Source organism: Eriocheir sinensis, chromosome 39, assembly GCF_024679095.1.
Source record: "Eriocheir sinensis breed Jianghai 21 chromosome 39, ASM2467909v1, whole genome shotgun sequence".
Lineage (NCBI taxonomy): Eukaryota > Metazoa > Arthropoda > Malacostraca > Decapoda > Varunidae > Eriocheir > Eriocheir sinensis.
Window position 1 is genome coordinate 14,704,584 of NC_066547.1, and position 26,236 is coordinate 14,730,819.

General features: G+C 44.2%; 1 protein-coding gene across 2 annotated transcripts in view; it reads right to left on the reverse strand.

Annotated features, from left to right (window-relative positions):
* LOC127009053 (rho guanine nucleotide exchange factor 10-like) overlaps positions 1-26,236 on the reverse strand; it is a 169,310-nt gene that overhangs the window by 98,958 nt on the left and 44,116 nt on the right. For both annotated transcript variants that reach the window (XM_050881750.1, XM_050881748.1), the window contains exon 2: positions 19,499-19,696. In XM_050881750.1, the coding sequence (XP_050737707.1) occupies positions 19,499-19,696 (198 nt within the window). The remainder of the gene's footprint in view (positions 1-19,498; positions 19,697-26,236) is intronic.

Consider the following 26,236-nt stretch of genomic DNA (forward strand, 5'->3'; position numbering starts at 1 on the left):
TTCTCCTCCTCTTCCCCTTCCTTCTTTTTTCATTACTGATCAATTCAATTACTTCTTTCTCTCCTCCTTCTCCCCTTCCGTTTCCTTCTTCTCCTCCCTCTCCTACTCTCCTCCTCCTCTTCTTCCCCTTCCTTTTCCTTCTTCTTTTTCATTACTTATCAATTCAGTTTCTTTTTTTCTCTCCTCCCTCTCCTTCATATTTCTCTCCTCCTCCTCCTCTTCTTCCCCTTCCTTTTCCCTACTCTTCAGTGCTCATCAATTCAGCTTCTTTCTCTCCTCCCTCTCCTACATATTTCTCTCTTCCTCCTCTTATTCCCCTTCCGTTTCCTTCTCCTCCTCTCCTCCTCCTCTTCTTCCCCTTCCTTTTCCCTCTTTTTCTTTTCATTACGTACTTATCAGTTCAGCTTCTTTCTCTCCTCCCTCTCCTTCATATTTCTCTCCTCCTCCTCTTTTTCTCCTTCCGTTTCCTTCTTCTCCTCCCTCTTCTATATATTACTCTCCTCCTCCTCTTATTCCCCTTCCGTTTCCTTCTTCTTCTCCCTCTTCTATATGTTACTCTCCTCCTCCTCTTCTTTTCCTTCCGTTTCCTTCTTCTTCTCCCTCTTCTATATGTTACTCTCCTCCTCCTCTTCTTTTCCTTCCGTTCCTTCTTCTTCTCCCTCTTCTATACATTACTCTCCTCCTCCTCTTCTCCTTCCGTTTCCTTCTTCTTCTCCCTCTTCTATATATTACTCTCCTCCTCCTCTTCTTCTCCTTCCATTTCCTTCTTTTTCATGACATCAGTTCAGTTTCTTCTTTCTCTCTTCCTTCTCCTATATAATTCTCTCCTCATTATCATCATCATCTCCCTCTCTACTCTTCACTCATCGTTTTTATTCCTCTTCTATATTTATCTATTCAATTTCTTCTTCCTCTCCTACATATTTTTTTTTCTTATTTATCTCTCCTCATTATCACAATTATTTTCCCCCTCTCTTTGCTCTTATCGTTTTCAATTTTCTCTTCTTAATCTTCCTCCTCCTCCTCTTCTTCCTCCTCATGGGGCCAAATATAGCCAAGCAAACAAGAACAATTACAAATATTAACCCTCCTCCTTCTTCTCCTCCTCCTCCTCCTCCTCCTCCTCCTCCTCCTCCTCCTCCTCCTTGTTGCATTAGGTTGAAATTAGAGAGACGAGAATTTAAGTGACCAGTGAGAGAGAGAGAGAGAGAGAGAGAGAGAGAGAGAGAGAGAGAGAGAGAGAGGAGAAATGCTGACGAAACTATATCTAAGGAACTAAGAAGAAGAAGAAGAAGAAGAAAAAGAAGAAAAAAAAGTAGGAGGAGGTGATATCCCATTTAAGTGTAACTATTAATTGATAACAGGATAGAGAACCTTTGATGTGCTCTCTCTCTCTCTCTCTCTCTCTCTCAGCCAGCAGTAAAGTGTAGCGAAGTGTGCCCCCCTTTCTCTCTCTCTCTCTCTCTCTCTCTCTCTCTCTCTCTCTCTCTCTCTCTCTCTCTCTCTCTCTCTCCCTTGAGGCAACACTCTCTGCCCTCTCTTTTTTGACACAGCTCACTCGGGTCTCGGTCTTTCCTTCTTCTTCCTTTTATCTTCCCTCCTCCTCCTCCTCCTCTCCCCCCCCCCCCTTGTACACGCCGCGTCTGGTAACACTACAGAAACTCCTCTTGTTTGCATATTTTCTTAGCAAACACTTTTTTACGTCTTCTTTTGCGCAGTATTCTTCTTTACATGCCAGAGCCGTGCGATATTTGTTTATTATTATTATTATTATTATTATTATTATTATTATTATTATTATTATTATTGTCGTGTTTATCATCATTATCTCTGTAGTAGTAGTAGTAGTAGTTGTAGTAGTAGTAGTAGAAGTAGGTGGTGTTCTTGTTCTTTCAAGAGTAGTAGTAGCGACAAAAATGTTTCCTGTATCGACGTTGAATCTGAACTAAAACATTTTATAATACTTCAACTGAAAAGGCTCTTCCTCTTTCTTCCCCTCACTTCTTCCTTTCCTCCTCCTCTCCCTTCCCTCCCTTCTTACTCCTCCTCCTCCTCCACTCCAAGGCATCCTTCACCTACATCTCTCCCTTCCCACCTTCCCTCCATTCCTCCCTCCATCTTGTGCCTAACCTCTGACCTCTAAAACACACACACACACACACACACACACACACACACACACACACACACACACACACGAATAAACAAACAACCACTGTAGAGCCAGATTCCAAACGCATATTATGTTACTTTTCCTCGAGAGAACGGAGTATGTATGTATGTATGTATGTATGTATGTATGTATATACGTATGTATGTATGTACTTACTTGCCTCATGTCTCTAAATAGCACACACACTCACCTGAAAAGAAAAAAAAAAAAAAACATATTAGTGATGAGGCAGTACAAAGGAGTGTAACTGAATGCTCACTGTAAACACCACACGAGCCTATATATAGTCAGAGGAACGAGGAAGACCCGCTGAAGTGTGGTGAGGCAAAAGGACCTGCCCGGAAGGAAACACTGCCTGGCAAAATCCGAGGCTGCGAGATAGATGAGAAAAAGGAAATATGATCGCAAGACTTCAGAAGGTTATAAAAATTTTGATGTATTAACAGTAAAATTCAAAATTCCCAACATTATAACGTTAACTTTCCCTACTCAGTCATCTTCCACTCCCTGCACAAGTAGTTAACAAGGATAGGACATATGATCACAGGACTTCAGAAGGTTATACAAATCTTGATGCATTAACAGTAAAATTCAGAATTCCCAACATTACAACATTAACTATCCCAAGCCAACCATCTTCGACTTCCTTGCACACGTTGACGAGGAGAGGACATATGATCGCAGCACTTCAGAAGATTATACAAATCTTGATGTATTAACAGTGAAATTCAGAACTCCCAACATCATAGCATTAACTTTCCCCAACCAATCATCTTACACTTCTTGCACAGGTAGTTGACGAGGAAAGGTAATATGATCGCAGCCCTTCAGAATGTTACACTACAGATCTTGACGTATGAACAGTAAAATCTAATACTCGACATTATTACATTCACTCTCCTTAGCCAATCATCTTCCACTTCCCTTCACAAGTGGTTGACGAGGAAACGAAATATGATTGCAACAAAATGTTATACGGATCTCGATGTAATAGTAAAATCCTACTCTCGACATTATTACATTCACTATCCCTGGTCAATCATCTTCCAATTCCCTGTACAAGAAGTTAACATTAGCAAATATCAGGATCCGTATTCTCAGACGCTTTCGGCTCTCACGATAAAATTTCCAAAGGCCACAAAGGAGGTTAATCGGGTTCTCATGATGGTTTTTCAGAATCATGGCGCAGAGGTCTTGTCAAACTATCACTAGACTCATAAAACTACCCATGAAAACACTCATAAACCCTACGAATATCTTCTCAAGTATGGGTATATAAAGGGGCTATTACACTGGATAAATTTTCCGTGGATTTTCAGTCAAACCACGATTTCCGCTAGCGTGGTTCTCATTTGTTTCTTGTTATTGCTGCTGCTGATGATGGTGAGTAATACCGTCGTCCTTCGGTGAAATCTACCTTAGCTTTGGAAGATCGTGGACACGTCAGAAAACCACGGAAATATGAGAACCACCCCAGCGGAAATCGTGGTTTGACTGAAGATCCACGGAAAATTTGCCCAGTGTAATAGCCCCTTAAGTCCTGCACTGTTAGAGAATATGAGCTTATAATCGACAAGTGAGACGAGACGAGACACAGGGGTTATAATATCGTTCGAACAAGAGTTTCAAGGACTTTTAAACACGATCCGTTACTTCTTGCAGTTCCATAGTCATGGGGCCAAACTTACCTAAGTACCGGATTTTGTTTTGACTGTTCGGGCAAAAATGTGAACCCGAGGAGCAGGCGGGCGCTCGGGTTGCGTGGCCGCGGCAGGAACTTGGCTAACTCACTTGATCTATAATTCACGGTCAGGAGAAAATGTTGGTGCCACGAAGCTGGCGTCGAAACATGGATGGCACAGTTTTGTAGTGATGTAAAGAAAGAAAGAAAAAGAGAGAGAGAGAGAGAGAGAGGGGGGGGGGGTAAAGGGTATGTGCTTCAGTATTACAGCTTTCCCTATTTGCACCAATGGTACGACATGCTAAAGTATTGGTACTTTTTCCTGAATGAAAGAAACAAATCGTCGAAGAAGGTGCCGTCTCGGAAAAATGGCATCCGTCTGGCACGTAACACCCCCTGAATAAAGCAAGGAAAGAGCAATGAAAGAGTTGTCGAGAATGAGAAGCTGTTTAAGATTTGTTCGATCATAATATATTAGAAAGGGAAGCTCCCTTGAAATTCTCACAGACGAAGTCGTACTTCAAAGGGTCTTTAGCAAAACTCTCTAAAGCTTTGGCCAAGTTGGGAGCAAACTTCTGAGAAGCATCCATTAGATTTGGTGTCGTTTTTCAGGAGAAACCGACCTTGACCTCCGGTGTTGAATTTCTTTTATTGCATGGCTGAGCACGGGAGAGGAAGCTTCGCGGCGCCGGAATAAAAGAAATAAAATAAAATAAAATAAAATTTATTGTCTCATGCTGATGTATTTATTTATCTATCTATCTATCTATCTATATCTATACTTATATATATATATATATATATATATATATATATATATATATATATATATATATATATATATATATATATACTGTATGTATATAAAAACGTATTTCCGAACAGGGATAGCAGCCTCATTTGTTGTGCCATTTAAAAAAACGAAATCTGCGTAAGGAACCACCCTGAAAAGGAAATCGCAGTCTGTGTGGGCGGCAATACGTGTAATTATATTTTCATTCTGTCTCGGGTGGTGTAATCTGTTCCCAGAAGACAATACAGCATTATAATAATCTGCTTGCCTCAAGCGTACATTAAGTAAACATTTTAATTTAGCTCAACGATTTTTTTTTAATCTTCCCTGTGTTTCATTTGCGTCTCAGATCCTGGCTCACTTTGTTTTCTCCTTTCCTATGTCTCCTGTTACAGACACCTTATTTTCTGATCCTTCCAGCTTTCCTGCAGTACTGAATTCTACAACTTTCCATTCTTCTACTGCTTCTGCCTTGTTCCCTCAATCTCTTTCTACCTTCCACTCCTCGCCTTTCAAGCCCTCACTTTCCTTCTACCCAGGATCAACATCTACCTGCCTACCTCTCATTATTAATTAACCTTTCACCCTTCAACCGTGCCTCCTCCCCTCCCTGCCTGCCCGCTTTACTCACACAATTATCTACCGACATCACGATCCCTCATTACGCGTGTGACCTCCAGACGCCTCCCGTCCCTGCAGGCTCATCCACAGCCGAGCCGACCATCCATACGCCACGAACTCCCTCCCTGCCCTCGAGCACACCATCCATAACCTTTCCGTAGAACCTTCCCACTCGTCTCCGGACATCACTTTTACGATGATGCTATAATCTTCCTCCTCACAACTAAAGGTGATACATGCTATTTACGGTTTACACATTACTCTTTCTACTCTTTCTCCGAGTGATAGATAGATAAGTAGATTGACAGAAAGACAGAGATATGGGTAGATGTATTCATATAGATAGATATATAGATAAACATAAAGATAGATATAAGGCGAGAGAAATATAGGTTTCCAATATTCTCATAATAGGTGATTTTAAACTAGAAAAAAAACATGGCAATTCAACACACACACACACACACACACACACAAACACATTTTTTTTCTTACTTTACCTAGAAGCAACATATATGTCTCTTCATTGTAGGTAGGTATGAGGTCATGAAACTACTTTATATATATTCATTCAACCATTTCATTACGCAGTTTTACACACACACACACACACACACACACACACACACACACACAAAGAAAACGCGGCCCTCAATCCCTTCATCTCGGGAACAATAACATAACTAAAAGAAAACGCGTAGTGGCGCTCTTTATTTCCCCTCGCGACCCTCGGCTCCTTCCCCTCTTGACCTCGCCCTAAATCCTTCACCCGCTTCCTCAACAGGCCTCCCTCCTTCCCTGCCTTTCCTTCACTTTTATTAATCAAGGGTAGAGTAAGAAGAGGAAGAGAGCTCGTGGAGAAGGTACAAGTGGGGGAGAAGATAGGACAGTAGGAGTAGCTGTATGGTGAAGGTTCGTCAATTATTATTATTATTTTTTTTTACAAGAAAGGAAGCAGCTCAAGGGCATCAACAAAAAGAAAAAAAGTGTAGAAAAGAAACTCCGCTAATCGCTGCTCATATAAAAGAGTGTCCAAACGAGAGGTCAATTTCGTGTTCGTATGTACGTAGCTGTAAGTCGTTCTTCACCTCTCATATCGTCCCTCCTCCCCCGTATAGTAAGAGGAGGAGGTGGGTTGGTGTGGGAGTAGGTAGGACAGCAGGAGTGTATAGTTGCATGGTGTAGGTTCGGTAATCGTTTAGTAGTTGTTGTATACTGGGAATCATTAGCTTCTCCTCTCGTCTCTCCCCTTTCCCCTTCCCCCTCTTCCTTCCCGTCTCTCATATTCCACCTTACCTGACTTCCTCTTGATATGTATGATGTAGATTTGTGTATAGTTCTGATGTATTTATTAGTTATCGGACATCCTCGTCCCTCCCGTTCCCTTCCTTTTCCCCTCTTCCTCTTCTTCTTCCCGTCCCTAATACTCAACCTTCCGCGCCCTCACCTACCTGACTCCCTCTTTATATTTTTACTTATATATATTTTTGGGGGCTTCACGTTTTGGGCCTCAGGAAATGGAGTTTTAATCCCTACTCCTCGGGGACACACACACACACACACACACACACACATCTGCGCCACAACAAAGCCGTCACTCTCCCTCTCTCGCCTGCTATCATGGCCTCCTCAAAACACTACACCTTTGCTCCTCCTCCAACCATGTCTCCTCTTTCTCCTCCTCCTCCACACACACACACACACACACACACACACACACACACACACACACATACACACTTCTTTCTTCCACGATGGTATGCGTACTCACATCTCTCAAAAATCATGTCTGCCAGCAAGCAAACTTCCATTTCCTCTCTCTCTCTCTCTCTCTCTCTCTCTCTCTCTCTCTCTCTCTCTCTCTCTCTCTCTCTCTCTCTCTCTCTCTCTCTCTCTCTCTCTCTCTCTCTCTCTCTCTCTCTCTCTCTCTCTCTCTCTTTTTCTCCTTCTTCTTCTTCTTCTTCTTCTTCTCCTTCTCTTTCTCCTTTTTCCCTTTCTCCTTCTTCTCTTTCACCTTCTCTTACTCCTTTTTCTTTCTTTCTTTTTTTCTTTCTTTCTTCTTCTTCTTCTTCTTCTTCTTCGTCTTATTCCTCTTCGGACACACTAACGCTTAAAGTCATCATCCCTCTACCCTGGTCGTTCTTGGGAGTGTAATTTTACGTTAACGAGTAATTATCCTGCCAATCGCCCCCCAGCCTCGAAGGAGCGACGCAGGGGGGGCGGCGGGGAAGGGGCAAGTCCTCCCTACTTCGTGAAAAAAAAAAAAAAAAAAAAAAAAAAACAATGGGAAACTTTGGTGTCATTTTTTATGGCCTCCGGGAATGTAACTAATTAAGGAGGTTTAAAATTCACGTAATTTTAGGCAAACTATTTAGTTGTCGTCCCTTCCTGGTGTTCCCCACGTCCCTTCCCTTCCTTTGTTATCCCTCTTTTCCCTTCCCTCCCTTCATTGGCTCCTCTCTTTTCTCTTCCCTCCCTTCATCATCTCTTCCTTCCTTTCCCTTCCTTCACCAGCTCCTTTCTCTTCCCTTTCCTTCTATCATAAGGTCCTCTTTCTTCCCTTCCTTCACCACCTCTCTCTTCCCTTCCCTTCCCTCCCTTCATTAGCCGTTCTCTCTTCCCTTCCCTCCCTTCATTATCTCTCTCCTCCCTTCCCTCCTTTATCATCTCTCTCTTCCCTTCCCTTCCATCATTATCTCTCTCTTCCTTTCCCTCCCTTCATTAGCTATTCTCTTCCCTTTCTTCCCTTCATTTTCTCTCTCTTCCCTTCCCTCCCTTCATTAACTCTCTCTTCCCTTCCCTCCCTTCATTATCTCTCTCTTCCCTTCCCTCCCTTCATTATCTCTCTCTTCCCTTCCCTCCTTTATTATCTCTCTCTTCCCTTCCCTTCCTTCATCATCTCTCTCTTCCCTTTCCTCCCTTCATCATCTCCCTCTTCCCTTCCCTCCCTTCATTATCTCTCTCTTCCCTTCCCTCCCTTCATCATCTCTCTCTTCCCTTCCCTTCCTTCATCATCTCTCTCTTCCCTTCCCTTCCTTCATCATCTCTCTCTTCCCTTCCCTTCCTTCATCATCTCTCTCTTCCCTTCCCTTCCTTCATCATCTCTCTCTTCCTTTTCCTTCCATCATTATCTCTCTCTTCCCTTTCCTTCCTTCATCATCTCTCTCTTATCTTCCCTTCCTTCATCATCTCTCTCTTCTCTTTCCTCCCTTCATCATCCCTCTCCTCCCTTCATTAGCTCCTCTCTCTTCCCTTCCCTTCCCTTATAAGCTACTCAGTGTTCCCTTCCTTCCTTTATGACCTCTACTTTATTCCCTTCCCTTACTCCTACCCTTCTTAATTAAAAACTCTTCCTTCTCTACTTTCCCTTCATCAGAATCATCTCTCCTTTTTCTTCCAATCGTCAAGATCTACTCCTCCTCCTACCTATCACCACCCTCCCTCCCCTCCTTCCCCTTGTCGAGTTCTCCTCCTCCCACTCCCTCCCTTTCCTCATCCTCCCCTGATCCTTCCCTCCTTAATTCCCTCCCTCTAATCCCTCTCCCCTCTCGGCTCCCTTCCTCACCCACGTTCGCGTTCCTTGATGAAGACACTGACTGATCCACACTTCCACCATCATTTTTTTTTCCTTGTCGCTATTTTTTTTTCTCTGCCCCTCTTTCTTCCTTTTTCTTCCCTCCGTCTTCTCATCTCAACCCTTCATCTACCACTAATGCATTTCTCGGCTCCTTTCTCTATCGTATCTTTATCCCTCTCAAGTTCTTGGGTCTCCATTGGATTCTTGCATATAATTTCATACGCATAGTGATTCTATTTATAATGCATACTTCACAATCGACTGATGAGAAAATATGAAGATAATAATTCATTTTCCAAAATAAATTAAAAAAAAAAATGTTAACGTCATCAGAACACAATAGCAATAAGGATACAGGTAAAACATTGTCTATCTCATGTGTGTTACTTTAAGTTCTATTCTGGACGCAACAACAATCACCATAGACAGAAGAGTTTACGTTTTTCAGCACATATTAATAATTCTGATTAAAGTTGCAATCCAAAATGATAAATACGTTTTCTTCAAAGTTCCATTAATTTCCGTTATATTTTAGTCTGGATACATGATTATAGCTTTCATTACAAGTAGACTTTTGCCCAGTGAGAAAAATACTACATTGATACTAAATAATTAATACAAGACAGCGGCAATAATGAAATAAATGTGATCACCTTCCGTAAATCCTTCACTCTCCAACCTTTCTGACTACATTAAAGGAGAATACACAACGCTCATGCCCCCGATGGTTAAGATTTTTTCATACATGGTCACGGCAAGATAAAGGACGGGCCTAACCCCTCCTCCTCATCCAGGCTAATGCTTCGGTCGGTTGAAAATTCCACGCCGCATCACACCCCATTACGCAGATGACTATTGTGTGTTTCAAGGCGGGAGTGTTCGGGTTGGAATGTGGATACTCCTCGTGTATCTGATATTATCTGCTGGACACTCCCTAAACCAGTCCACTTTCTCTCTTATGATGCAAACTGAATATTCTTCCCTATCTTCCTTACCTCTCTCTCTCTCTCTCTCTCTCTCTCTCTCTCTCTCTCTCTCTCTCTCTCTCTCTCTCTCTCTCTCTCTCTCTCTCTCTCTCTCAGCCTCGACCATTCATGTGTTTTTTTTTACTCTCCTTTCGACGACCTTGAAATAAATAACGGAAAAAGAAGAAATGATCGAGTCTTTTTTATATATATTTTTGTACTCCTACGCACAGCCAGTAGGAGGGACATTCTGAGCGTGTAAAAAAAAAGATGTAAAATAGAAAAAAAAAATGTTGGCGAGGAAGATTAAACACGCCTACTGGACCTGATTAGCCTTCGTTTGTTATGTTGTTAAGTGGTGACGACGCGGATGTGTTGTTTTTACGTTGCCTCTCTCTCTCTCTCTCTCTCTCTCTCTCTCTCTGCGGCACACCCCTTTCATTATCTTTCAGTTACTCTCAATGCCAACTCCTTAACGGCACAAATCCCACGTCCCAGCTTCCTTGGGCTATGTTGTTGTTGTTGTTGTTGTTGTTGTTGTTGTTGTTGTTGTTGTTGTTGTTGTTGTTGTTGTTGTTGTTGTTGTTGTTGTTGTTCTTGTCTCTCTTCTTGTCTCAGGTTCCTCGGTTGTCGTTGCTGTTTTTTCTTTCTTTTTTCTTCTTTTTCTTCCTGTTCTTTTGACATGTATCGCTTTGTATCGCTTCGTAGTTCCTCCTCCTCTTGATTCTCTCGTCTGCTTCCTCAAACACTTTGCTGCCATTATAGGTGTGGATGTCCGTTTTCTTTGCTGGCGTTGATTTTTAAGGAGAGACTCTCACATTCAGGCATCGAACTTTACTCTCCATTATTTTATCTCCCAGACATTTTCTTCCCCTCTAGGCATGACTTTACGACTTTCTTTCACTACATCTCAACTCATTTTTCTACCCCATATATTCTCTTCACAACACCACATTCATTTTCCTCAGCTCATATTTTTTTCCCGGTCATTTTTCTCCGACAACATTTTTTTCTTCATTTATTTTTCTTTTTTTGTTTCCTTCCCGTGTTTTGTGTGGGTTCGTCCGCCTCCTTTAGTGAGTATTAGAAATGATGGGGACACGTTCGCTGACTCGGGTTTTTTTTTTTTTCCTTGGCAGCTTTTTTTGTTTCCTTTTAAGAATATGCCAAGGTGGACCGGGGCGATTTATGTCTAGGAGGATAAAATGTAAGGGATAGAGATGGAATAGGGAGAGGAAAACGAAGGGATAGAGGGAAAAGAGACAGAATGGAAGAAGAAGGAAGAGGAAAAGGAAGGAATAGAAGGAAAATAAAAAAGGGAGGAAGGAAAGAGCGAGAAAAAGAAAGACTGAGGAAAAGGAAGAGGAGAAAGAGAGAGGGAAAGGAAGAGGGAGCAAAACAAAGGAATAGAAGGAAAAGACAGAAAGAATAAATGAAAAGGGGAAGGGAAACAATGGGACAGAAGAAGGAAGGAAGGAAAGAGGGAGGAGAAAAAAGAGGGAGGAAAAGATAGAAGGAAGGAAAGAGGGAGGAAAAGGAAGAGTACAGAGAGAGAGAGAGAGAGAGAGAGAGAGAGAGAGAGAGAGAGAGAGAGAGAGAGAGAAGGACAAGGGAGGAAGATCGATGGAGAGCGAGAGGACAGGGGGGGACGAGGACGGTGAACGTGGGATGAACGGGAAGGAATAAAACGATCAGGCACAAAGGAATATGTTTTAACGGCCCTTTTTTCACACTCCCCGGCCCCATTTATATCCTTTCTATCGTGTGTGTGTGTGTGTGTGTGTGTGTGTGTGTGTGTGTACGATCGTTCATTTGTTCTTCCTAAAAACGCAATATTTTTTAACTTATTCCTTCCACATATATATATAAAAAAAACTGTATCCTTTAACTTTAAGCATTATTTCCATATAAAAAGCCCTGTATTCTTTCTAAACTCATCCTTTCCATTCATATTTTTTTTCTTACAGTAAAGGAAGCAGCTCAAGGGCAAAAAAGAAAACAACAATGGAAAAAAAATACCCGCTAATCGCAGCCCCTATAGAGTTTAAAAGAGCGACCAAAATAGAGGTCAATTTCGGGAGGACCCTTGCTTTATTTTACGTACATCTATCTCTCTTTTTCTAGCAACGTGTTTTCCTGTCCAGCTCGGGGGAAACAACAACAAAAAATAAAACTATCCCTGTGTTGACCCGTCGCGTAATGGCTGGTCAGGGTCTGTTCTTGGCCAGCCTCTCCCTTCCCTGGCTCGCCTATCTGATCCATAAACGACTCTCAGGTAACTACTAACTCCCATCTATTGCCATCACTTCCTATTTTATCCCTTCCCTTCTCTTCCTTTCCCTCCCATAACCATGCCATCCCTTCCCTTCCAATCCCATCACATCCCATTTTATCCCTTCCCTTCTCTTCCTCTTCCTTCTATAACCATGCCATCCCTTCCATTCCAGTCCCATCACATTCCATTTTATCCCTTCCCTTCCATAACCATACCATCCCTTCCCTTCGAATCCCATCACATCCCATTTTATCCCTTCCCTTCTCTCTTTTACTCTCTCTTTTTTACGACTGACTTCGTAATATCGACTTCACAATGAAAATCTAACACATCGAGCTAACTCCGTCCTTAAATGGAAGTCAAAAGCCAAACTAGCCACGAAACTGTTAATAGATACATATACGATGTTCATAAATCCACCGCAAAAGATGTAGTAACAGTGTGAATTATAAGAACATAAGAACAAACGAATCTGCTATAGAGGTCAGGCGGACTGCACAGGACACCCAATCCTCGGAACCTAACACCTATTCTCTCTGTCCTTGAAACGATCCAACCTTTCTCTGAGTGTGTTATCGCATTTGTTCTCTCTCTCTCTCTCTCTCTCTCTCTCTCTCTCTCTCTCTCTCTCTCTCTCTCTCTCTCTCTCCCAACCCTATAAGCCTAGTTTCAGGACAGACGTGTAAGCAACTGACTTCCCTTGATATTGAAAGTAATGGACCAGTTCCCTCCGTTATGGGCTGGAGGCTGGCGGGGTTCCAGGCTTGATGGAGGTAGGAGGAGGAGGAGGAGGAGGAGGAGACAAGAGCGAAAGCGAAAGTGGCGTCGAAGGTAAAGACGACGGAGGAGATAAAGAAGAGATGAGAAAAAGGGAAGAGGAGGAGGTGGAGGAGGATATGACAGAAAGGGAAGAGGAGGAGGCAAAGAAGAGAGATTAAAAGAGAAGAGGTGGAAGTGAAGGAAGAGATGAGAAAAGGGGTAGAGGAGGGGATGGAGGAAGAGAAAATAAAACGGGAGAGATGAGGAAAAGGGAAGAGGACGAAGAGGAGGAGGTGGAGGAAGAGATGAGAGAAATGGAAGAGGAGGAGGTGGAGGAAATGATGAGAAAAAGGGAGAAGGAGAAAGAAAAGGAGGAGGTGGAGGAAGAGAGCTAGCCAAAATATGCGCCTATAGGAAACGAGAGCAGGATAGGGATGTCTAGACTCGTTCACACCTCATCTGTTGTGTGGCACCAAGGTAGAGTGTTCCTCCTGGCCCTCTTTCATTACCCTGGCTGATCTATTTTCCCTCAGATTTCGTTATTCTCTCTATCTGTATCTATTTATCTATCTACCTATCTATCTCTCACACACACAGCCTCGCCAGGAATACCCGCTGACCGCTGACTAGAATGTGGTGTGATTATTCATTGTAGGGAGGCGCGTTTCCGCATGACTGCCCCTCCAGTTCCGAACTTTTACCTGCGTCTCTCTCTCTCTCTCTCTCTCTCTCTCTCTCTCTCTCTCTCTCTCTCTCTCTCTCTCTCTTGGTTCAGTTATAAAGTCGGCCTCGCTCTTCTCAACATGACTTTTACCGCCAGATTACCGTCCAAAGCGGCGTAACGATCGCTAAAATAACAACTTTAGGAGCGCGCTGTCCATTTCCTTACATGACCAGTACGCCGCTAATGGAGTCAGGTGTGGGTGTAACGTTCACAAATCGTTCAACACACGCGAGGGTCTGTTAACAAGAGAAACAAGCCATTGGAACCGACCTCGGGTGTTCCTATACAGGGAGGTCCATCCACGCAGCCTCGACACGCCCTCACGAAGCCATCAAGGGAGGAACAAGACGACTCCTTCTTCGATGTATGAACACATTTGGACGGCGGTGGACGAGGAGAAAACGCGTTGATTTCAATTTCATTCCTATCTCTTTCCATTTCCTCTCCATCCGTCACGGCTCAGCCCTGATCACGCCTTGCGTTCACCTGATCTCCGGTGATTGATGAGGCTGGAAGCGGTGCACACCTGGAGGTCACTCTCTCTGGGCCTTGGAGGAGATGCTCGAAGGTTGCCTCAGCCCTGCAACCTCAAGCTCAACGCCAAGCTCCACTTTACACCATTCTGATGCCTGACCACTGTGTACTAGGAACCAAGGAAGCAGTACATATATGAAGCAACTGTCCGTGCTGCACATCAACGCCCATCGAGTTGAGGTAAAAACCCGGACACTTGCCGGGGACCTGTTCGCCCCGCCTCTGGACGATCCGAAGGTTGAAGGAGAAAATCTAGGGGCGTGACCAACCCTCGACCAGCGCACACACACACACACACACACACACACACACACACACACACACACACACACACACACTCTCTCTCATTCCTTTACTCTCTCTCCCTCTTTTCATTTTTATTTATACTACATCTTGAGCTTTTTCTAGGAATATAGGGGATTTATCAGATCTCTCTCTCTCTCTCTCTCTCTCTCTCTCTCTCTCTCTCTCTCTCTCTCTCTCTCTCTCTCTCTCACCACCTACCACATCACGGCACCGTCTTCGGCAGTCACCCATGCTCGAAGTGACGGGACAACTAGTGAAGCATGACACTAAATATTCATGGTGCAGTCTTACATCTTTTTAGAGGGGGACTATCGAAAAAAAGAATCCTCTGACTATATATTCAAGTGCTGGATGGGAGGGATTGCTAATAAAGAAATGAAGAAATAATAAAGCTAAGCGAAGAGGGAGCAAAGTATCCCGGACGTAAGCGAGTCAGCTGTAGGATGGAAAAAAAAGTTTCACACGACGATTATCAACTTTGAATAGTCGCCTGCAGGAAAGGAGCGCACCTGAGCGTGGCGGCAACACCTTCGTCGCCTACTGAGCGAGTCCGTCACAAACATTTACCTGCGACATAATCCAGCAGCAGGACTTTCAGCTTTAACTTATCAAACGCTGACGGACGGAGAGACTTTTTAGGGAGGATGAGGGTGGACTGTAACTGATTGGTCAAGCAAACACACACACACACACACACACACACACACACATTGGTTGGAGCTACTGAACTGAATTTCTGGCCAAGTAATTTCTGAAAGAGAGAGAGAGAGAGAGAGAGAGAGAGAGAGAGAGAGAGAGAATATTATATGTATACTTTCTGCAGTCTCTTCTTCACATTATTGTTGGCTCCTCCTCCTCCTCCTCCTCCTCCTCCTCCAGCACCAGCAGTAACACCAACACCAGCCATCATTACCCTGCACCAGTAACACTTTAATTACACCACCACCACCATCATCACTTCCACAACGCGACCCAGCTTCACCACCACCACCACAAGGCCCAGCTCCCTCATTACCAAATTCAAGCCGGCCTCAATCCTACCCCTCACACACACACACACACACACACACACACACACACACACACACACACCCGCAAGCACTCTTCCACATAAAACGCATCACACTCAGACATCCTCAACCATTTACACTCACCCCTACATCACACATCCACAGACAATAACTCCACCAACCACCTATACACCAAACGCCCACACACCACCACCACTTCTCCCTTCCACCACTCACCAGAATCACCCAATATCACACATCATAAGTCCTCTTTTACCCCTCCCCCCCTTGCACCATACATCGAGGCCGCTCTCTAAGGCCCCTCCAACCCTCCTCCCCTCCTCCCTCTTTCCTCCAGTGTTCAGACTAATGTAGGAGGGACACGAGGAGGCAAGTGGAGGCAGGAGACAATGGATCCGCCAAGCACTTTGCCTCCTCACCGACACTTTGGGTACATGGGAGGAATGTGGGAGGGAGAGGGAGAGAAAGGACGGGGGAAAGAGAAAGGTCAGAGGAGGAATAGTGTAGGCATGGGAGAGGAGAGAAAGGGAGAAAGGACGGAGGAGAAGAGGTATAAATAGGAGAGGTGGGAGAGGGAGATAAAGGACAGACGGGGAAGAGGGTATAGATGGGAAAGAAGGAAGGGAAGGAGGGGGGAGAAAGGACGAATGGAGAAGGTATGAATGGGAGAGGAGGAAGAGGGAGAGAAAGAAGAGGGGAATGAGAGAAAGGAAGGAGGGGGAGAGGGTTTGCATGGGAGAGAGAGAGAGGGAGAATTGGGAGAAAGCACGGAGGGAGGGAAAAGGGGAGATATGAGAGGAGGGAGAGAGAAGGGAGAGAGAGGAAAGGGAGAAAGGGCAGAAGGAAGAGAGGAGGGAGAGGGAGAGAAATGACAAAGGGAGATGGGGAGAATTGAGAGAAAGCACAGAGGGGGGAAAAAGGCATATATGAGAGGAAGTAGAGAGAGAAAGGAGAGAGGTGAAAGGGAGAAAGGGAGGAGGAAGAGGGAGATAAATGACGAAAGAGAAGGGAGAAAGGACGAAGGGGAAGTTGGGAGAGGAGGTTAGAGAAAAAGAAGGGAGAAAGGAAGGGGGAAGAGAGTATGCACGGAAGAGAAGGGAGAGGGAGAGACAGGAGAAATAAATGAAATGACGGAGGAGGAAGAAGGTATGCATGCAAGAGAAGGAAGGGGGAGAGGAGGGATAGAGGAGAGAAATGACGGAGGGGGGAAGAAGGTATGCATAGAGGAAGTCAGCGAAGGAGGAGAGAAAGGACGAAGAGAGAAAGGGCGGAGCGGGGAACGAATATGCATAGAAGAGGAAGGTCGTGGAGGAGGAGAGGAGCGTGAGAGAGGGAGGTGGAGATGGAGAAGATAATGATTGGTTGCGCTGAAAAAGTTGCGGGAATTAATGAGCAGAGAAGTGATTAAATCGTGCTGTGAAGACATTTATTAAATTAAGGAATTAAAAATATGAAAGAGTGAGTGGGGTTCCAAAGTGCTTACAAGGAGAGAGGGAGGGAGGAGAGGGTAGGGTGGATGGAAGGAGAGAAAGGACGGAGGAGGAAGGAAGGAAGGTGGAAGAAGAGGAGGAAAAATGGAAGGAGAAAGAAAGGAAGTAACGAAAAGAGGAAGGAGGGAAGAAAGGAGAAAGAGGAACATGGAAAAGCAGTTTGGAAAAAAAATGCTTGGAAAAAGGAACAAATGGTGGAACAAATAATGGATGGAATGAATGAATGAATGAACGAAGAAGTAAAGAAACGAGGGAAGGTGAGATGAATGGACGAAAGGAGATAGAAAAGTAGCTCTGCAAAAAAAAGAAAAAGAGAGGACGAGACCAAACTGTCGCAAACAAAAGAAATAAATGTCCCATAACACTAATCATATGAAAAATAAGGAAAGTAGGAAAAGTGGCACTAAGGACGATAACCTCATGTATAACTATAAATTCCACAGAGAACAAGGAATTCGCAAACACCAAAATGAAAATATCTAAAAATACTGAATAAAACATTTGAGGGAAAAAGTGAAATGAAAACTACCACGACTCAGTGAATGTCTGCAGGGTCAAGTAACGCTGAGGTTTAACTTATGCGAGCCAGGGGGTCAGAGGAAAGGTGAGGGGGTTGATCGTGACACATAGGTAAGGGTGTCATGGAAGGGAGCTGCACTGTGGGTCTGCTGAAGGTCTTGAGTGTGGGGGTGATTACGAAATACGGGCAATATTGGTTACTATGAAACTATGGGGTTAATTTGCTATTCTGAGAGAGAGAGAGAGACTGTCTCGTCAGGGTTGGTTACTTAAAAAAAAAAGTTAAAAACTACTGTTAAGTACAAAAGTTGAGGAAATATTTACAGGGCCAAAATGTTAAGGTGGAAAAAGTTAGGGAAGCATAATAATAGGACGAGGGTTAGTGTCCTACATCATACAGGAGGAGTCTGGGGATACGAGAGGCATGGGGGAGCGGGGAAGAACATGGGGGAAAGGAGGGAAGTCTGATGGAGGGCATGGTGCTACGTCTGGCTGCTGTTTGAGGGACAAAGAGGACACGCTTCTTGCTTTAGTCGCTTACTTTATTGAATCTTATCCACCAATATGTATTTTGAATATTTAAGATGTTTATTGATTTTCTGTAAATTATATATCAACGCAATTTTTCGTGTGTGTGTGTGTGTGTGTGTGTGTGTGTGTGTGTGTGTGTGTGTGTGTGTGTGTGTGTGTGTGTGTGTGTGTGTGTGTGTGTGTGTGTGTGTGTGTGTGTGTGTGTGTGTGTGTGTGTGTGTGTGTGTGTGTGTGTGTGTGTGTGTGTGTGTGTGTGTGTGTTTATGAAGCTCTATAATCTTTATCAAACTTCCGCCAATCGCGAGGAGCCATGGAAGTAAACACATAAAAAGTTGGACTGATTACTTTTCGTGTTGGGGACACTTTTATCTCAACTCAATGAGAAAACTTTTCTTTTACGGTAAACACTTTGCCTTTTTTCAGCTTTCAACGCGCTCTTCAGAGTATATTGCCTCTGCCCTTCGATACTCTCTCTCTCTCTCTCTCTCTCTCTCTCTCTCTCTCTCTCTCTCTCTCTCTCTCTCTCTCTCTCTCTCATGGCTCAGTTCTATTCACCTCTAGCCCTTCATAACATATATCAGTCGGCGAGGAGCAGCTTTTGACGTGCTCGCTCAAGTGCTGCTCGTGCCCTTATGGTGATCACCGGCAATTAGTCTCCCACTCAGGTAAAGGTGATCAAAGCGCCAAAGGTCCTCGACTGCAGATATATCGATTATTATTATTATTATTATTATTATTTATTCTTATATATTTACGAGTTTTCTCTTCCTCCTCCTCCTCCGCTTTCTACAACTACTACTACAACTACTACTACTGCTGCTACTACTACTACTACTACTACTACTACTACTACTACTACTACTACTAGAACTACTACTACTGCTACTACAACTACAACTACTACTGCTGCTATTCTTACTACTACTACTTCAAACACATCAGTCAATCTATACCTATCTATCTATCTATCCACTTGCCTATCTATATATCTATCTGTTTCCTTACTATGAACAGATAGATCGAGTTACAGATGGATCAGTATCAATCACGGCATTTCTAAGAACTTGTGCGAAGGAGACACGCTAGCGAAAAATAAGGAGAAATATGGAGGAAAGAGAAGGGAGTAGGGAATATGAGAGGAGACACGGGTGGAGGAGAAAGGGGCAGGAATAAAGTTACGGTTGAGTAGATGAATGAATGAATACATGAATGAATGAATAGAGAGTGGCTGAATGCTAAGGAGGACGGAGGCAGCGGAAAGGAATGTCGGGCAGCGGACACGAAGAAGGTGACGACGAGGACCGAAACGAAGAGAGACGGGAAACACACACACACACACACACACACACACACACACACACACACACACACAATGACAAAGTAATATTTTGAAAAGCCGGAAAAAAAAATCCAGGAAAAAGGCGACTCATGAGGAGAAAATAAACAAGGAGTAGGTGGAAGAAAATGAGGAATGGGAGGAGGAGGAGGAGGAGGAGGACAAGACACGACAGCCACCCACCTCTAAAGCTGTTCCTCTTGACCCCCACCGAGTTGTTGGGCTCGTCGTAGATAACGTAGAGGGAGGTGGGCTGGGGAGAGCCGCCCCTGGAGCTGCCCCCCTCCTCCCCCCTGTTGCTGCTGCCGCTGCCACGCCCATCGGGAAGGTCCGCGAGGCCGGCGGGGGCGCAGGTGCTGAGGTCGACGGGAGAACGTTTGTCTGCGGGAGGAAAAAGTCACGGTGAGGTTGATGATAAGGGATAATTGTTAACGGTAATAATGATGATGATGATGATGATAATTAAAATAACAACAACAATAATAATAATAATAATAATAATAATAATAAGAAGAAGAAGAAGAAAAAGAAAAAAAGGAGAAGAAAAATTACGTAGTGTAATAAAAAGATGATAGTTTTTTTTTTTTTTAGTATTTAGTGGTAGTTGTCGGGTCAGTAGTAAATAACTATTGCCATTGCTCTTCATAATAATAATAATAATAATAATAATAATAATAATAATAATAAGAAGAAGAAGAAGAAGAAGAAGAAGAAGAAGAAGAAGAAGAAGAAGATTAAGAACTAGAAGGAAAGAGGATATGAAAAGAGAAGAGGAAGCAAAAGAAGAGGTAGAAAAAGAAGAGGAAGAAGAGGAGGGAGAAGAAGTAAAGAAGGAATATAACAAAAAGGAAGGGAAACAGAAAATATGGAGAACACAAATACCAACATAACTTGAGATAAAGACATGAAGACAGACAGACACAACTAACTCAACAACAACAAAACACCAGCAATCTTAACAGCTATCTGGAGGTCACACACACACACACACACACACACACACACACACACACACACACACACACACACACACACACACACACACACACACACACACCGCATGACACATCCTCTATGCATTTCCTCTTCTTTGTTTGTTTTCTTTTCGTTTCCTATTTTTTTCATTATCCTTTTTTTTTTTTTTTTTGTTATATAAGTTCGTTGGTCGTGAGCTTCATTTTCCGCTTCGTTAAATATTCAGGCAGGTTCAAGTTTCCCCTTACGGTTATTAGTTTCGTTACTCCTTAATTAATGTTTCAGTTTTATATATTTACTATTTAATTTAGTTTCCCGCTGCTTCTTGTTTCCCAGCGTTCGTGGCAAGAAAGTACGATCAATAAACAAGACCGGATGTGAAGTTAATTTAAATGTAAACCCTAAAAAAAATTAACTGAGGATGAACAGGTGAGCTAAGTCCGTACAGGTGTGTGTGTGTGTGTGTGTGTGTGTGTGTGTGTGTGTGTGTGTGTGTGTGTGTGTGTGTGTGTGTGTTACGAGGCGTCGCAATGTTTACCCACCTCCATCCACCCCAAACATCCACATCAGCGTTTCCTTCTCCTCCTCTTCTTCTTCCAACCTCCTCCTCCTCCTCCTCCTCTTTATATCATGCGTAGTAGCTCCTGGAGGCCAACATTCATAGTTCTGGTGTGGCTGAGGCAAGCATGTGACTGTAAGGCTCTGATGACACACACACACACACACACACACACACACACACACACACATGACTTGCATCTTACCACACACACACACACACACACACTCATTTCAGCCGATCACATCACATGCTATAAATAATGCTGGTGTGTGTGTGTGTGTGTGTGTGTGTGTGTGTGTGTGTGCCCCGTCGTCGTCCTCTAAACCCAGAGATAGATATTAATAGTGCAAATGGGAGGACATCTTTCCCTCCTTTTTCTCACTCGACGGCTGACTCCCCTCTCAATATCTGGTTTGGCAAGGCGATTTTTCCTCTCTCTCTCTCTCTCTCTCTCTCTCTCTCTCTCTCTCTCTCTCTCTCTCTCTCTCTTGCCATCCCTGTACATCCTGCTTCTTTTTCCTAATTCATTGTACGAGAGGATATTTACAACATATTCACAGACATCATAAAACAACAAGAACTAAAAACTAACAAAATATGACACACTTCCTGGATACGGCTCATCAGTTTTCCCGTTCTCCTTCCCGTTTCACCGACTCCCCTTCACTCCTCCACTTCCTCGTCACGGAAACTTTACAATTCAACAATAAAGCTACATCGAATTGCCGGCCGAGGTTAGGAGATCATCATGCTTTCTTTTGTCCCTAGTTACTCATCCATATCCTCATGCTCTTTCCCCTCCTCCTCCTCCTCCTCCTCCTCTTCATGACTCGAGCAAGCAGGGTCTGGTTAGTGGGCGGCGAGGGTTGCACACAGACAGATGTATATTCCAATGCCACACGAGAGCTACTGACCTTCTAATGAGGAGAATGGCGTGCAAGGGAGAGAGAGAGGGAGGGGAGAAGGATGGAAGCAAGACAAGAGGGAGGAAAGGATTAATTAAGAAAGGAGGAAAGCATGAAAGCAAGAAGGGAGGAAAGGATAGACGTGAGAGGAAATGGATGGAAGTAACAGGAGGAGAAAAGAGATAGAATGAAAAGAGGAAGAAAGGAACAGAAGGAAAGAAAGAAGGGAAGAAAGCATTAAAGGAAGGGAGAGAAGGAAGGATAGAGGAAGAAAAGAAAGAGGCAAGAGAGTAAGAAATGGAAGGAAAGAGTGGAAGCAGAAAGGAAAGAAAGGATTAAGCAAGAAGGAAGTGAGTAAAGGATGATCTAAGAAAGAAAAAATGAAGGAATGAGACAAGAAGAGGAGGAAAGCGAGAAAGGAAAGGATGAAGCAATAAAGGAGATAAAACGATGGAGCAAGCGAGAAGAGAGAAAAAGACGAAGTTAGAAAGAGAGGAAAGCATGAATCAAAATGAGAGGAAAGGATGAAGCAATAAAGAGTGTGGGGAAAGAGTGAGGCAAGAAAGGAGAGAGGAAAGGATGGACTAAGAAAGGAGGAAGGAAAGAATAAGTCAAGAAACCAAGGAGATAAAAGAATGAAGCAAGAAAATGAAAAATGAAGGAATGAAGCAAGAAGAAGAGGAAGGAAAGAATGAAGCAAGAGAGGGGGAGAGGGTGAGGGAAGAAGAGAGGAAAGAGTTAAGGAGGAAGGACAGGACGGCGAGTAAAACGGTTGTACAGCGGTCCCCTGGCAGTGTCGTTCATCCACTTTTTTTCCTGTGACACTCCTGCTCCGTTCTCCCTCTTCGTCTCCCTCTTACAACCATGATCCTTTCTTCTTCTTCTCCCTCTTCGTCTTGAGCGTTTCTTCACCTCCCCGCTCTTTCTTCACTTCCCCTTCCCCCCTTTGCCCTTTTACTATACAATTTCATTCGTTAGTTGTCCTTTTCCTCCTCCTCCTCCTCTTCTTCCTCTTCGTCTTACACCTTCTATCCTTTCTTCTTCTTCTTCTTCTTCGTCTTGTGCGTTTCTTCATCTCCCCTTCCCCCCTTTGCCCTTTTACTATACAACTTTCATTCGTTAGTTGTCCTTTTCCTCCTCCTCCTCCTCCTCTTCTTCCTCTTCGTCTTACACCTTCTATCCTTTCTTCTTCTTCTTCTTCTTCGTCTTGTGCGTTTCTTCATCTCCCCTTCCCTCCTGTGCCCTTTTACTATACAACTTTCATTCGTTAGTTGTCCTCTTCCTCCTCCTCCTCCTCTTCTTCCTCTTCTTCCTCTTCGTCTTACACCTTTTATCCTTTCTTCTTCTTCATCGTCTTGTTCGTTTCTTCATCTCCCCTTCCCCCCTTTGCCCTTTTACTATTCTTATTCACCAGTTGTCGTTTTCCTTCTCCTGCTCCTCCCTGACCCCTCCTCCTCCTCCTCCTCCTCCTCGCCCCGCCCGCCCCGCCATCCACCTGACGTCAACGGTAGAGCCAACCACCCATAAACCCACACCAACGGCCACCACATCCCTTTGACTCAATCCTGTTCTCTCCTCCTCCTTCCCCTCCTCCTCCTCCCCCGTGTCAGACAACTCAAGACATCAATAACAAAAGAAAAATATGGTCCGCCCCTGACAAGGTAACTTCGACCATCCAGGCGAAGTCGTTGAAAGCAGGTGGAGGTGGTGGTGGAGGTGATGGTGGTGATGGTGGTGGGGGTGATGGTGGTGGTGGTGAAGATAGTGTTCCTTTCAGAGGTAACGAACGTATGAAGGGTGATTTATTATATGTATATGAACGTGTGAAGCAGCGTCTGTGGCGGTGAGGCTGAGTAATAATAAAAAAAAAAAAAAAAGGAAAAGACGACGATGAAGGCGAGGGAAAAAAAATATGAATAAGAATAAGATGATAACAATGACGCTGCAAAATAGCAACAACAACAACAACAACAACACACACACACGCATACTGAAGGGAGGAGGGAAGGTGGGGTGGGAGGGGTAGAGAGTCACACTTTCTAACACAGCAAAACAAACACAGAAAAAGGATAAAAAAGAAATAGTACATACGAAAGGCAGGAAAAGGAAAGCGAAAATTGCACACCAAATGCATACGAGAAGCGAAAATAAACAAAACAAGACAAAAAGAGGATGACGTTGCCTTTTTTTTTGCCTCTCTCTCTCTCTCTCTCTCTCTCTCTCTCTCTCTCTCTCTCTCTCTCTCTCTCTCTCTCTCTCTCGCTACGGCAGGAGGGAGAAGGAATCACACCCTCATGATACGCTGCAAGGCGATAAAAATTGCCGCTTTTTTCTCTCCCTTCTCTCCCCTTGTTTTCCTCCTATCATACATACGCTTTTTATCCTCTTGTTTTTTCTCCTTCGCTCTCCTTCTTCGCTTATTCCCTCCCTTCCTCTATCTTATATATCAACACTTCAACACTTTCTATTTTCTTCTTTAACATTTTTATTTATTTATTTTTCGTCTGTCTCTTTTTCTTTCTCTTTTCATGTTTCTTTTTCACTCATCTTTTTCTTTTATGTGTGTTGTGTGAGTAGGCATTCCTTTTCGTGGTTCCTGCTTCCTTTTCGTTACTTACCGTCTCTCTCTCTCTCTCTCTCTCTCTCTCTCTCTCTCTCTCTCTCTCTCTCTCTCTCTCTCTCTCTCTCTCTCTCTCCCACCAGACAACACCTGCGCCACGTGCAAAAATAATTATACAAGTCTTAAACAAGCAATGACTCACATGTTTCTACCACCACCACCACCATCACTACCGCTATGACCACCACCCCTATCAACACCACCACCACCACCACCATTACGTCGACCAACACTATATCTCCCGTTAACTCCTTCTCCATCACCACCACCGCTGATCACCACTACCTACCTCCGTTACTTAATCCTCCATCACAACCCCCATCACCCTCACTATTGTATCTCCACCATTACCAAGATCATCACTATCTCCTATACCTCCTCTTTCTCCTCCACCACCATCACGACCATACCACCATTACGGAGATCACCACTACCTATTTTACCTCCTCCTCCTCCACCACCATCACCATATCACCAAGATCACCACTACCTCCTATACCTCCTCGTTCTCCTCCACCACCATCACCACCACCATCTACAACACCATCGCTTTCATACCGCCATCACCACCTCCTTCTCCTCTTCCTCCCCCTCTTCCTTCAACACCACAACTCCTGCTTCTCCGACATTACAACCACCATCACCACCACCATCTACAACACCATCGTTTCCATACCACCATCACCAACTTCTCCTACTCCCCCTCTTCCCTCAACGTCACAACTCCTGCTTCTCCAACATTACAACCACCATCACCACCATTTCCTCCTCCTCCTCGTCATCATTATCATCATCATCGCCATCATCCACCACCAAGAACACCACCACCAGCAGCGCGATCCATCTCCACCACCACATATGTTACCTGCTGCCATTTCCGATTCTCACCACCACCACCGCCACCCACTCATCGCTAACCACCATATCTTAACATTCATCCTGGTGTCATTACCTTAACCCATAAAAGCACGTCATAAGCACCATTAGTCACCACCTACATCATCACCACCATACTCACTACCCCCCCCCCCACCACCACCATCACCACCATCATCCCTCATCACCCCCCCCTCCCCCAAACACCACCATCTCCTTAAACACCCACACTAATGCGATATCGATCTTGCTGAGAGAGAGAGAGAGAGAGAGAGAGAGAGAGAGAGAGAGAGAGAGAGAGAGAATGGCATTTTACGCTTGGGCTGACCTCAATAACACGAAACATCTGCACTGTTGTTGTCCAAACCCGAGCATTTTCACCTCAAAGCCTCTCTCGGTCCGGCCTGGCACTGCGCTGACCTACATTGCGTTCCCCTTTTTAGTCATCAGGTAGGAGCGACTGCGAGTGTCTCCGGCCGAGCATACCATACCTCTCGCCTTATGCATGCACACACCCTCATCAAGGTATGAAACGTGAATGAGAGGAACAGAGGGAGATGGGAAGAGAAAAAGAGAGACTGCATGAACGAGGAAAGGTGGACATGTTGGTAGGGAAGGAAGGAAGAGTGAAAATGAGGAGGGAAACATGGAAAACATGGACTAGCAGGCAGCAGAAATCCTGTTGACTCATTACTAGGCTGCCTGCTTTCAGTGATTTAATCAATCCGTTTGCCAAAGGAGTGGCTTGCAGGGAAGGATTAAAGCACTTGTGTACCTACTCTTGGATACGTTCAGTTCACTCCCGATGCAGCAAAGTGGCGATCAATGCGATTCTTGAATGAGTTGATGCTCTCTGCGCTAACCACTTCTGCAGGGAGGCTGTTCCAGTGGCGAACCACTCTATTCGAGAAATAACTCCTGCCGATGTCGGTATTGCATCGCTTTGCTTGAATTGTTTCTCCGCTGTTTCTTGTTCTTAGGTT